This window comes from Hemicordylus capensis, chromosome 1 (genome assembly GCF_027244095.1).
Source record: "Hemicordylus capensis ecotype Gifberg chromosome 1, rHemCap1.1.pri, whole genome shotgun sequence".
Lineage (NCBI taxonomy): Eukaryota > Metazoa > Chordata > Lepidosauria > Squamata > Cordylidae > Hemicordylus > Hemicordylus capensis.
Genome location: NC_069657.1, coordinates 75,902,981 through 75,916,901, shown reverse-complemented (window position 1 = coordinate 75,916,901; position 13,921 = coordinate 75,902,981). Strand labels below are relative to the sequence as shown.

General features: G+C 42.4%; 1 protein-coding gene across 9 annotated transcripts in view; it reads right to left on the bottom strand.

The window, feature by feature from the left end:
* Nucleotides 1-1,083: 1,083 nt before the first annotated feature.
* The window catches only part of ZFYVE1 (zinc finger FYVE-type containing 1), a 46,928-nt gene continuing 34,090 nt past the window's right edge, over nucleotides 1,084-13,921 (bottom strand). For all 9 annotated transcript variants that reach the window (XM_053283330.1, XM_053283331.1, XM_053283333.1 and 6 more), the window contains 7 exons: nucleotides 13,157-13,265; nucleotides 10,472-10,569; nucleotides 10,237-10,354; nucleotides 8,470-8,640; nucleotides 6,980-7,184; nucleotides 4,571-4,684; nucleotides 1,084-3,179 (listed from right to left, as the gene is read on the bottom strand). In XM_053283330.1, coding sequence (XP_053139305.1) covers nucleotides 2,947-3,179; nucleotides 4,571-4,684; nucleotides 6,980-7,184; nucleotides 8,470-8,640; nucleotides 10,237-10,354; nucleotides 10,472-10,569; nucleotides 13,157-13,265 — 1,048 coding nt within the window. In that variant the 3' untranslated portion in view covers nucleotides 1,084-2,946. The remainder of the gene's footprint in view (nucleotides 3,180-4,570; nucleotides 4,685-6,979; nucleotides 7,185-8,469; nucleotides 8,641-10,236; nucleotides 10,355-10,471; nucleotides 10,570-13,156; nucleotides 13,266-13,921) is intronic.

The following is a 13,921-nucleotide window of genomic DNA, read 5'->3' as shown; positions in this document are numbered from 1 at the left end:
AAGATTTAGCATATTGCCCCCAACATTCTGGGTACTCATTTTACCGACCTCGGAAGGATGGAAGGCTGAGTCAGCCTTGAGCCCCTGGTCAGGATCGAACTTGTAACCTTCTGGTTACAGGGCCGCAGTTTTACCACTGTGCCACCAGGGGCTCCTTACAGTACTAATGTAGACACCCTTACAGTACTAATCAGGTACCAATACACTTGTCTCTTTTTATAAAGAGCTGATAAAACCTAAGGCTGTGGCAAACTTCCACGGATTGACTTTTACCAAGAAAAATATCCTTTGTAAGCCATAATCTCTTGTTCCATGGCTGAGCAGTTTTCTTAAGCATGTCCCTTAAGGGCTCACTTGAAATGGGTATCTTTGGTATTGGCTAGATTTCCTTAAACAGGTCCCTTTTTACAGGTTGCCTATGGCAGATTAAATTTAAGAGTGGTGTGTTAAAAAATCTACCATTTCTTTTTCAAAGAGATTGTTTCAAATTACTGTCAACAGCCTAGTTGTTGCCATCTTGGGTATGTTGTGGTGCCACAAGCTATTTATGGAGAATTGAAGTCCACCTATTGCTTCTGCTGCAATTGTCTGTTAGTACTCTGAGGGATAATAGGAGGGCCTTTCTACAGCAGCAGCTGGGAACCCCATTAGCTTGCATCTGTCTGCTCTGTCTTGAAAACAAAATGATCTACATTAACTTTTTCTAATATTTTAATAGCAAAGCAAGCAGGAAATAGAGCTATCAAAGTAGGAACTTCATTGTAACTACAGGCAAAACAGACAGGTTGCCTTTCTTGGTCATAGCTGAAATATGGAAGTACAAGTTTCTGCCTGCCACATATAATGGCAGACTGATTACTAGGAATATAACAGCCCTACTGTCAGAGTACTAGGGACTAAGCCATATGAAACATCTGAAGATGCCCATCTTCAAGCACAGCTACTAAGCAGTTTTTAGAAGACACATGACAGTACAGTTGCTAAAACTTGTAAGGCTTTCATTAGATGCATTGTATGTCTGGCTTTAAAAGAATGAGGCAGCAAGTTTGTTTTGAGGTAACAAAAGAAAACCCCAGACAAATCAATGGAACAGAAGCTTTACAAGTGAAGATTTTATACAAGGAATGTCAGGGATGGTTTCTGTCTGTGTAGTAACATGGTAAAATAGCTACATGCATGGAGAACACACACACACAGCATGGATTACAAACAAGTTCCAACTGTATTTACCACCACGGAGTTAAAAATTAAACACTTCAAAGTGCAATACCTAGGCTGCAAGATCTCTACAAGAGGACCCTTATCCCACACCTATCCCTTGAAAAACAACTGTCAGCTTCTAGTTACAAAATACACATTTAATCCCTGTGGAATTCAGATAGCAGGAATTTACTACTCCATCATCCACTGTCACGTCCTTTCCATGACAGAGCAAGAGACTAAGTACACAGAAGTCAGCTCACTTGTTCAAAAGGGATAGTCCTTTATATCACATAATTTAATACAATCCTAAAATAGGGTTTCAGTCAGCAAGGGATATGATATATTCAGTAGGCGGGAGAAACAACAGTGCCAAGTTATCATGCCATTAAGAGTGAAGACAAATCTCTGCTGTGGGAATGTGCCATACTCATAGGAGCCAATAGGAGGAAGGGATTCATTCTTCAGTCTGATTAAGTGTCTTGATGGTTTCTTGTATGTTATCATGGAAACCGAGATCCATATAAAAGTCAAACGCTATAATTATACTTGATCAATGTCTCAAAGTGGTTCGATGCAGGGCTTTTAAAAAAGTGTCCCAATACCATCTGTCGTAAGCTCAGAAGAACATCACTGTTTTCCAGTTTGGTTCATTTGAGTGCTTTAAGTGCAGTTCACACAGATACCTCTCGGAATATATACCTGGGATCATCGAAAGAAATCCAGTTGTAAAGATACTAAGCAAACACTAAACTGCAGGGTGCAGGAATTACCTGGTACTTACCTTTGCTCTTTGACTAGTAATTTCTGATGGAGAAATAAGAGTCCACCACAAGGAAACCCAAGCACATAGAAATGTGGCCAAGGTGATTAAGGCTTTATTAGCCCAAAATGAAGCTTAAACAGCTGATGGCACAGAACCCAGAGGTGGTCTATTTCAGCTTATTCTCCTTAAACTGCCAACTGCATTTAGTGCTGTACCCTGCCAAGTTCTGCACTATACTCCTTTCTGCAGCAGTACAAACTTGATCCATACTTGCACAGATCAACTCCCAAGAAGAGGGGGCATTCCTCTCAGTGTCTATCACTGCTTTCAGCCCTGGGAAAACTTATTTGCTCTGAATGACAAGGCCTTAACAAATCTGCAGGGTTGGGGTAAAATAAATATGGGTGCTGGAGCTGCAGGGAATTGGATCAAGAGGCCCAAGACTCTTGATCCAAAGCCAGGGACCACCTCATAATATGGTCCTCTCAAACCATAGAGGATCAAAATCTTCCTAAATCTATGATGTATGTGTCACACATAAGAATTCCAAGGCACTCAGGAGGCGATGTATTTGACCCATTGCACTTCAGAAAACAGTTCCAAATTCACCTTTGCTTGGTTCATTCACCTGTAAATCATCAATGCTTCATCAGCCAGCTGCATTCTTAGCATACTAAATTATATAGATATAGAGATACATATTTTTAACTGGTATATAATACACTGGATTTTGGATTCCTCATTTATCTGCAAGCTTCTCCACACACCCCAAAACTTCAAGTCTGGTTTGAAATCAAGCCCTGTAGGGCTTGTTTAAACTAGCTGTTCAACAATTTTATTGAAATCTGCACATGAAAGAGGCCAGAGATCAGAAGCATGCACTCTGACTGTGAAAGGTTAAAAAGGGTGATCTTTTGTTTTTGTTTTGTCTAACCCTGAGAAGCTAAGGTGTTACGGAGGACCCAAAGAGGAAGCTGGGGTTAAAGATCTCCAGGCTTTTTATTGCAATTAAAGCAGACTCTGACAGGATGATCCCAGCCACGAGAAGGGACAGCTCTGCGTTCGTGTGAGCATTCGTCACAGAAGCCCTGGCCACAGGCACGACAGTGGTGCTTTGAGAGCTTGATGTTGAATTCCTTCTGGCAGTTGTGGCAGTGCAAAATTTCATGGTCGGGCACCCAGTAAGCCGGTCTGGCAGCATCCTTCACAAGACCTGCAAAGGGTTAGAAAAACCCATAATGCTGTGTCTGTTCACTGCTAACAAAGAGGAGCTTGTCCAAGGAACTCATTAAGTGACGACCAAGATACATTAAGGCCAACATATAGGATGCTTTATCAGTTTTTAAAAGTTTAAGGAACACATTCTCACTAGGGAAAAACTTTCTCTGCTCATGCTTTAGGACAGGGCTGCACAACTCAAATGCCCTGGTGGGCTGGAAACCATCCACAACTTGGTGTGCAGGGGCCGAGGTCAAATTTTTAGCACATTATTACATTAAAATTAAAAATCTTATTAGTTACTTGTGGATCTATTCCCCGTCAATGGACCCATAGTTTTAGAGGATAGGTCCTGTCCCTGCTCAATCAGTGGAGCCCTTAGAATGCATGCCAGCCCCAAACAAATGCCAAGTCCTCTCCTCTCCCTAAATTGTTGTTGCTAGTTGCAGGCTGCAATGCTAGCTATGCTTACATGGGAGTAAGACCCACTGGGCACACCAATGGAGCATGTTTCTGAGAAAGCATGCACAGGATGGCACTATAAAGCAATTTCCAGCTCCTGTGTTGCTGCAGGATACCTACGGGACAGTAAAATAGTTGCTGTGGGCCGAATGTGGCCCTGGGGCCTTATGTTGTGCAGGCCTGCTTTAGGACAATCATTGCAGGAACCAGCTCCAGAGGATACAGCATGATGTGAGGCTTCTCGTGGCATCTCCCCAAGTGGGGGCCAGCAGCAACCACAAAGATTCTTTACACCTACTATCTGAACATCCCAAATTTTGTATTATTTGAGCACACCTGAGACACCACAAACCTACACATGGAGGTACAAGAGACCAACATCTTCCCTGTCCCAATAAGTACAATACAAGAGCTTTCTATCGTATTTGTTGTACTGGAGATTAAATGAGAAACGTTCAAGTTTTATGCAAACTTTCTCTTCCAAAAAAACCCCATAAAGCGTGCTGTGGGCTTGGGTGGGCCTACTGCCTCCCTCTTTGATTTATTGCTCATGGACCAACACAAGTAACCATCGCCAAGCAACTGGATCATTACATTTGAGAAGGCTCAAGCAGTTTCTGCATTATCTTAGAGAAGGCACACTGTAACTGAGACCCCCTTCACAATGTAGTTGCAGCCACATGGGAGCTGCCTATCCATGATGCTGTCCCACATGGCTCATTTTGTGTATTTAAAACAGGAAAGTAAGCTTAAATGTGATACAGAAACAAGAATTGAATATTTTTCAAGAATTTGGGGGGGGGGCAACCCAACAGGAAGAATGTATTCCATGGTTTCAACATTTCTGGAAATGTTACATCTCTACCTGACACTGAATCTGTCCTTTGAATCTGAAAGGTTTCTAAATCAATCATTAATGCTCACCCAATGGGATGTCGATGGCGGTCACAACAGCTCCAAGAGTGTTCTGCACAGCTTCACCAACCTTCCTGGCTATCACAGTCCCTCCTTCCTCATCTGTTGGAGCCTCAGGCACAGCTGCATGACAGAAGCTAGGGCTCAAAACCAAAAGCAAAACTCCAGCCTAAGACAGTGTTATTCAATTTAGAAAGAAATTGATGCCTCAGCAGAATAGGATCAACCAACTTGCAGGTTTTTCTGCTAAGGGGTGAGCTCTGTTTTCCCTTTGCCAGTCTTCCTATAATGGCATGTGTACAGACTCCAGATTCAACTCTATACCCCCACCGTTTCAGGTAGAATGTCTCTTTGGGTTTTCAGGGTTGTTTCCCCTCAAGATTCTTGGGTGTTTATCTTCTTAAATGTGTGTTCAACTCTACTTTTTTTTTTTAAATTAGCCAATTGGCACTGTGCAAATCCAGCTTCTGCAGAAAGCCAGAACAGGGGAGAAGGTTGTACATGTACAAAAATGTCGTGAGAATGCTTCCACAATGGGCTTACTGCTGAAATTATTTAGGTCTGTACTCACCCCAAGTTTCCCTAAATATTACGGTTGTTGTTTCAGAATTCAGTATCAGTTCAGTTATTTCTGATTATATGAACAAGCCCCATAACATTATCCCCCATTTTGAATCATATGCAAGAGCATAACTTCAATATCTTTGAAGGGCCACAGTATGTATCTAGAACTCTGTTATCTTCAGCAATAGTGGAAGTCTATATTATCAAAAGAGCAATTTAAGGGCTAGAATGAGAATAGAAAATGTTGTTCCTCAGAAGCTACTCAGAATAAAGTTCTACTTCTCTACGACCATTAAACCTGAGTTGAACATTTTCTTACAAGACCATTACTTCTAGAGTAAGATGCAAGAGACTGATTATGCTGAGTAGATGCTGAATACTGCTCTCCTAAATGCATTGGAAAATTTTGGAAATCAGCCTATTCTTTCATGCATCCCACGATTTTGCCCTCTGATTATTCTTCTGAGTGGTATAATATCCCCCCTCCCATCCCTACAAATTTTACACCTCATAGTATCAAATTCACAAATAACGATATTAAACAGACCTAAGACCTTCTTTGAATCAATAATGAGTGAAAATGCTAAACACAAAGGGATTTTAGCCTGAATATACAATACTTTACTTATGGAAAACTGCAAAGTTAAATTGCTATACAAATTGAGATAGGGAAAAGACCTTGATCGAGAAACAGATGACCTTAAATGGAGCCAACTGGAACTCTAACTCTGTGCAATTCTTTCCCTTAAATATTAAGGAAAACATATACAAGGTACTGACCAGATGGCATCTTGCTCCTGCCAATTTGGCAGCATCAAATTCATCTAAATGCTGGAAGGGATGTGATAGTTAACGTAATTTTTTTCCACCAATGGTGGACATGCCCCTTTGTTTCTAAATTTTGGCTCAGGATTCATAAACAGATTGTTGCCGTCATCAACTGTAATAAACCACTTGATCTATAAACCATTAACTTGATTTACCTCTTCAAGATACATTTAACACTTCAAATAACGAACTTTTTAGCCTATTGGCAACTGTTGCGTGATTCACAATTGGATTGGTTTGGAGAAAAAGAGGTCACATCTCTATAAGAAACTGGTTTGTGGACATTTGGAATATCATAAAAGACAAAGTCTCCTCAATGTTAAAACTAGACAATCATCAAAATCAGGACACCCTTTTTAATAAGAGGTGGGAACCGTTTTGGAACTGCATAGAAAAGGGCAAAGTCCCAGTTCATTCACCCTCATCACTTACTTATGTCTATTGCTAGTAAGATATCTATACACACATTTATTTATTTCCCCATCACCACCATTTTATGGCTGCAGCTTAAGAATAAAGCTTGGAGGCCAAGATGAGTGTCAGGGCCAAACTAAAGGAGACATTTAAGAATCAGGACCTCATCTCCCATTCCTTTTGAATTCTTTCAGAAATGTCCACAGGCCTGAATTGGACCAGGGCTGTGGCACTGCAGAAGGGGGAAATAACCCTTCCCTCTTGTACTGTTTCCCCAATCTTGAATCCCATCCCACCTATTTGCTTTATTAGAGAAAGCATAAGGGTACATTCATTTCCCCCCTAATGGGATAAATAGAAAGTGGCTGGGCTGCATTTAGATGCAAGAAAAAAAGATGGGGGGAAAGAGTTTTAAAAAGCCTCCCCCAGCACTGATTCAATTTGTTCCCCCAGGCTGCTTTTAAGAGAAATCGAAAGAGTTGAGAGACCTGTCATGGCTGTCCAACATCTAATCTAGTTTGGCCCTCTCTAAGCAGAGAGATCACAAAGGCAACAGTGACAAGGATTCAAAACTGTGAAGAAAGCTATAAATCCCCCCCTTGATTCACACACCTTCTATGTTCAGGGCAGGTTTACCTAACTGAATGCCCCTACTGTCATAGCAGCTGTCACACACTCGCACGGGTGTGGGCCCCCAACCCCGTTCTGGGACAGGGCGGGTTTTGGATGAGCAGCCATCACAGAAACCTTCTCCACAAGCCCGACAATGGTGTTTGGTGTCATTTTCTTTAAATGATATGCCACACTTCCTACAATTCTGAACAAAAGACAAGGGAAAACAAGAACAATCAATTTTCTTATCTGGCATACATGAAAGGCCAAAGAAGGGTGAAGGGATATCCTAAACCCCACAATTGACCAAGCCAATGGGAACAGTATGATGTTTGCAGTATCATTGGGGGCAAATGTGTCCCTAAAGGCAGATGACTCTATTCTGAATAAACCAACAGCCCAGCCTCATGAGAGAATCCTGGGGAATGCAGACAGACGTGAAGGAATTCTCAGGATTTACTGCAGTCCCAGAGGTAACCTCTTTGAACAATCATGATGGCCTGCTTCACTTTGCCGTCAGGCTCAGAATTAGTAGCTATATCATAGGTGTTCACAGTACAGCTGCTAATTTCGGAGCTGAGAGAAAAAGTGAGTGTAGCCAACCAGCAGTACCAGGCTAGGGAAAGCAATGGCAGGAAGGAACAGGGTTCTCTTCTTGTTCTTTCCTCTCTCCCCAGGAGTAGCTGAGGCAGAAGGGCAAGTCCAACCAGGTGGCACATTGTGTACAGAACAAGGCCCCTTTTTAAGATAAGCACTGCTCTAGGAACAGCCAGTGTGGGTGGTTTCCTCCCCCATTTCCAGGAAGGCAGCAGGAGACAACCCGGTATGTAGCCTTAGACAGGAGGTGCCAAGCTATTTAAGACTATAAGGAGGGCCTGGCTGGATTAGACCAGAAGTCCATCTAGTCCAGCACCCTGGTTCTCAAGGTGGCTAGCCAGATGCCTCTAGAAAGCCCACAAATGGTATATGTAGGCAATAGATCTCTCCTGCAGTTGCTTCCTAGAAACAAGTATTCAGAGGTATGATGCTTCTACACCTGGAGGTAGCATGCAGACACCATGACTGATAGCCACCGACAGTCTTGTCCTTCATGAAGTTATCTAATCCCCTCCCTCACATTATTTGGGGAAAGGAGAAGAGAGTTCCATGCACCACTCTCAGAGGAGGGTTCTTTTTCCTAAGATTGCCCGCCCACCCCCACCCCACTTGGTATTTCATTCCCCGTTTCTGATGAGGGAACGAGAGCCCTCATCTGGGAAGCTGCATACAGCGGTGGTCTTGCTAGGTCTCCTGGAAACAATTGTTACTTTTCCCAGGCAAGTGGTAATTTGCAATACTTCACAACACTTAGGGCAACAGGTTTGTACAATGCAAAAGATCCATTTCATCAAACTGAGCCACCATTTTCTCTCTTTGGATATAGAAAAGTGCAGTGGCGGGTGGGGGAGGGGGAAGAAGGATCTCTCATCAGCATGGTGGTTGCTAGATACCAGAATCTGGGAATTGGGTTTCCAGTAGGCCGGAGCGATTTGGTCTGTCAGCCAAGAGGTCACTGCTTTTGTGGGTCCCAAGCTCAGTTCAGACACTGACTGTGCCATGAAATTCATCCCATCTATGAGGCGCTGAGCAGCGTTGTTGTTGTCCTTCAGACTGCAATCCGTCTGCAACAAAACAGGAATTTGGTGCAATGGGCATCTCATGCCTGTCTGCCTGTTGTTAACATACTGCTCTTGATGAAAAGCAACCATTAGAGAGATATATGCTACCTTTTACCTGGAGAACTGGGATAGTTTACTGATGCAATCAGATACACTTCAAGGAAATAAGACTTTCATTATTGACCAGGATCATCTAAGAACTTCTTGTAGCTTTCTTGTGAGAACCTCAAAATGATGGCTGTACCTGGGTTCTTTCAAAAGTTCCCAAAATTTTTGTCCTTTGTGCTCACTCTTTGCTTCAGAATCAGTGGCCTAAGTACACTGGGTTGGATTTTAGTGGGAGGTAAGGAGATTGCATGAAGTGCATACTGGGAGGAATACTGATTATATATTTTGAGGAGTTGGTTGGTTGGTGCAAAATAAATTCCCGATGATCTACAGATACCAAATTTTGCATAAACAATCCTGCCTCCGAAGTTAGCTCAATGCACTACTATTTACACTGGAATATGCTGCGGGGCAGGTTGAAATAATTTGTTATGTTTTAGAAGAAATTCTGAATATAATCATCATATAATCATAATTTTAACTGTTATTGCTCTCAACTGATTTTTAACACTGAACAATCAGATCAATAATTCCAAAATAACTTCATGTCAAAGAGAAGTAGTTCTTCTTTCTCAGATTCAAATTTACCATAAAAGTTAATTAATCAAGAAAATGAATAATGTTTGAAGTTGGAATCCTACAAATTTCAAACTGTTCTTATACTTCCCTTTTGCAAGCACATTAATAAAACATTCTGTGACAAATACAAATGGCCCTCTAATAGTGATTTTGCCCATTCAAAGCAGGCTAACTCCCTATACACCAATTTAGTTATCACACCTTTACCCCCCTAACTAAACCGGTATACAAGTTAAATACCCACTCTCCCCACTTCTCAACTGGCATACAGGGTGATTTAAAGAAGTGGTGAGGGGGGGCACAGGCTGCTCCATCTACTCTCACCTCTTGTACCACTTATTTAAGCCTCTCAGCACGTCCACTGAGAAGCAGGGAGAGCAGCTATTGAAACTTTGTACCTCCCTGTACTTCTCAGCTGATGTTCGCAGAGGTTTAAAGTTTAAATAGCCACTCCCTCTGCGGAGGCTACTCCATCCACTCTCGCCACAAGAATGGATTGTTTAGCTAAGAATGCAGCCCCATTTGGGGGATTGAGGCACATACACCAATATCACGGTTTCCGCCATACTAGAGGGCCTCCTGGATTTCATTTCTTGAACTTCCCTAGCAGTGCAATCCACACAAAATGACTTTGCCTGGTCAATGATGGGCCTCGCCTACTAGTATCAAATATCTGTGTAGCTGGGAAGCAGATCTCTGTTATATTTTCTAATGCATGTCCCAAAGGCCACAGCAAGGTGGTATCAAACTTAGTTTTAAACATCCAGACATGCAAGGTCTCTTTCTTGTGTCTCTCTGGAAACTTCAGGATGGGGTTATTTAACATAGGAGGGAGAGAACACCTACCGGGACTGGTCATTTCCATTTCTTTTTAAAGAGGACAATAAATCATTCCATTCAAACCAGACTTACCCCTGGCCAGATATGCACAATTTCAGTCCTGACCACAGTGTCCACAGGATCTTGGTTCCCAAACCAGTACTGTCGGCTACGGTACACAACTCCACAGTTGGGGCACTCAATTACATACCTGCAGTCAGGAAGGAAGAAGAGCTGGTAGCTCAAAAGGGTGCCCCAAGTGACAGGCATAGGTGCCAATAAAGAAAGGCAAGGCAAAGAACTAAGGTTCCACTGCTCTTGGACTTACCCTGACCAGGCATACTTGGCAAGGCCCATCCAAGGGGAGTCAGTAGAAGCTGACGTTTTTGGCACCACTCTAACCTCATTCCCACGCTCATAACAGGCCTGGAATGCAAGAGTTCGATTAAAAGGGCTTCTCTTTCAAACCCATAGTCCAAATCCCGTTTGCACATGAAGAACATGTTTGTGCTTTCCTGTAAACTCTATTTTTTTTCTCCTTCCAAAAGGGGGAAACCCTCAATTTTGACTTTTGTATGAAAAACTGAAATAACTAAAAATAACTTACTATTCTACTGTAAAGAACCCAAAAAACAAGTCAGGAAAAATCATTGTTCTTTCTAGCTCACACCTGCAGAACTTGTGACCTACCAGCACGCAACTCACCAGGGGCTCCATAAAGCTCCTATTTATGCCTGCCCGGGACTGCAAAAATGCAAGGATTGTGTGACAGCTGGCAGGGGGTGCCCAGGGTTTGTTGCTTTTAATTTCTTGTCCTGACCCCAGCCAGTTCACAGGCCCCAAAGGGTCAAGACTTACAAATATTTCCAACAGACTGGATGTTTCCAGCCATTACAGATTCCTTACAATCTTATAAAAAGAATCCCAACTTTATCTGATGAGCAAAATCAGGAAGTATGACTCAATGTGACATGGAAACCCACAAGCCACAGGATCTAAATAGTAAGTAAACCTGAATTTATTTAAGGAAACAAGAGTTTACAAGGCATATGAAAGTACAGAGAAGTGCATTTCTAGAAGTGGCAGAGAAGGTGAATAGAGAAAAATACAAGATTACTCTTACACTATTGGCCCATATCTTATAACCATGATGTATGTACATGGTTTTCCAAACATCCTTTTGTTTAGCCCATTTCAAAATGGAGCCTGTCACATATTCTTTCAGAGCAAAGCAGCAAGGAAAAGGAATTTCACCACTCTATGGCTTCGATTGCATCGACCATGTCAAGTTGTGGAATATCCTTAGGAAAATGGGTGTCCCAGAACATCTCATTGTTCTCATGAAAAACCTATACACACGACAGGAAGCCACAGTCCAGACGGAACAAGGTGAAACAGACTGCTTCCAGATCAGCAAAGGAGTAAGACAAGACACTCGGTTTTCTCCTTATTTATTCAATTTATATGCTGAACATATATGGAGAGAAGCTGGATTGGAAGAAGATTAGTGTGGTTTTAAAGCTGGAGGAAGAAACATCAATAACCTGCACTACGCTGATGACACCACTCTGATAGCTGAGAATGCGGATGATCTGCAAGCTCGAGTAATGAAAGTCAAGGAGCAAAGTGAAAAAATGAGACTAAATGTAAAAAAGACTAAACTATTGACAACGAGAACAGTAACCAGCCTCAGAATTGATAATGCAGACACTGAACTGGTGGATAGCTTCTGCCTTTTATGATCAATCATCAACAGTAAAGGATCCAGCAGTCAAGAAATACGCCGTAGACTAGCACTTGATAGGGTTGCAATGAAGGCCTTGGAAAGGAGATTTAGATGCCGTGATGTGTCTACACTTACAAAGATTAGAATTGTTCAGACAATGGTTTTTCCCATTACACACTATGAATGAGAAAGCTGGACTCTGAAGAAGCAAGATAGAAAAAGTATTGATGCTTTTGAACTTTGGTGCTGGAGAAGATTTTTGAGGATACCATGGACAGCCAGGAAAACAAACAAATGGATCCTAGAACAAATCAATCCAGAATTTTCACTCGAGGCACAAATGACCAGGCTCAAACTATCCTACTTTGGACACATTATGCGAAGACCCAGCTCCCTCAAGAAGTCCATAATGCTGGGGAAAACGGAAGGAAAGAGAAGAAGAGGATGACTAGCAGCATGGTGGATGGACTCCATCATGACAGTACTACTGAGAGACCTTAAAGGCCAAGTTGAAGACAGATCATCCTGGAGAGAATCTATCTATGTGGTCACTAAGAGTCGATACCGACTTGACGGCACTTAATCCATCAATGATAGCTAGCTCAGTTCAACTGGAAGCTCTCGAGTCAAAGGAATCATTCTGAATTTCCTGTCTCCACACTTTAACAGGCAGAAATGATCTGCTAGGGAGAAGGGATGGCCAAACCCACTTTCTGAATTGGGGCAATATGCATTGGACACAATGATACAGGGCCAGGTTTGAAACAGCCGCTCTAAAGTCTTCACTTTCTATGTGAAAAGGGGTGGGGAATGGAATTTGAACAAGGCGTTTCTTAAGTGTTGAGTCATTAGTCAGGAAAGGTAGAAAGGTCTAGCAGAAAGTAGGGAACTCCTCCAAGCATTTACAGGGCTCAAGACGAAATTAACAGCGCCTAAATAACATGATGAAAAATGTAATAAGTGTGTGGGGGTAGGTTTCTGTTACTGGGTGACAGAGTCATCCACACAGGAAATTAAACACTCCCCCCACCCCCTGCCACAGGATGTATACAACGGGGTTTCTAGGCATAGAAATAAGGAGTTAGCCTGATTAAATTTAAAATTCATTTTAAAAAACCTGCAACTAATCTCCATTACAGGTTCTCAAGCACCTGGCAAGGCACAATTCATGCCAATGGACAGCATTCAGCTTAGCCAGTCACAGATTGTACAGACTGGCTAGACCTTATGGGTTTTCTTCATCTTCATCTTCAATACCTGAGGCTCTGTTTCATTTGCTCCACTCACCTTGCAGGTAAACACCCTGTTATCATATTGATGTGTATATCTACAGCGACTTTTGGCTTCATGAGGAACTCCTTCTTTTGCATGGTTCATGCTGTTCTTACATCCACACCTAACATTTCAAAATAAAGCACAGGGTAGACTGGTTGGCAACAAGACAAAATCTCAGTATAATATCAGTTATTACTAGAACTGAGCCAAGGGAGAGGGAGCCTTTTTTGTAAAAGCTTTCATCTTGTAATAGTCCCCACACCCCAACTTCTGGCAACATTTTAGGGAGTGGAAGGGCTCCTATTGCTTGATATCCTGGTTTGTGTTGCTTGTACAAACCAGTTTCCCGTATTCAGACAAAACAGAAAAGTTTGTCCCAAAGCACATATGGCTCATGCACAATATGCTAAACCCTGGTTTTGTATTACATCTAGAATGACATGGTACATAGGTAAGCCCAGCAAAACACCTTATACAGAATCAGATCATTGGCCCATCTAGGTCACTAACCAGCACTGGTTCTCTATTGCTGGTCATACACACTGGCCAGCAGTGGCTCTCCGGGGTTTCAGATGGGGTCTTTCCCAGCTGTGCCTGGAGAGGCCATGGATTGAAGCTGGAACCTTCTGCTGCACCACTGAGCTACAGCCTCATTGAAAAGAGGTTTGCTAGTCTTCATAATGGCAACCAGTTTATCACCACCTGGAGCGAGTGTTCCCAGATGGCGATGATACTTTGATTAACCATAGAAGGGCAAGTGTGCGTATCATTCACATA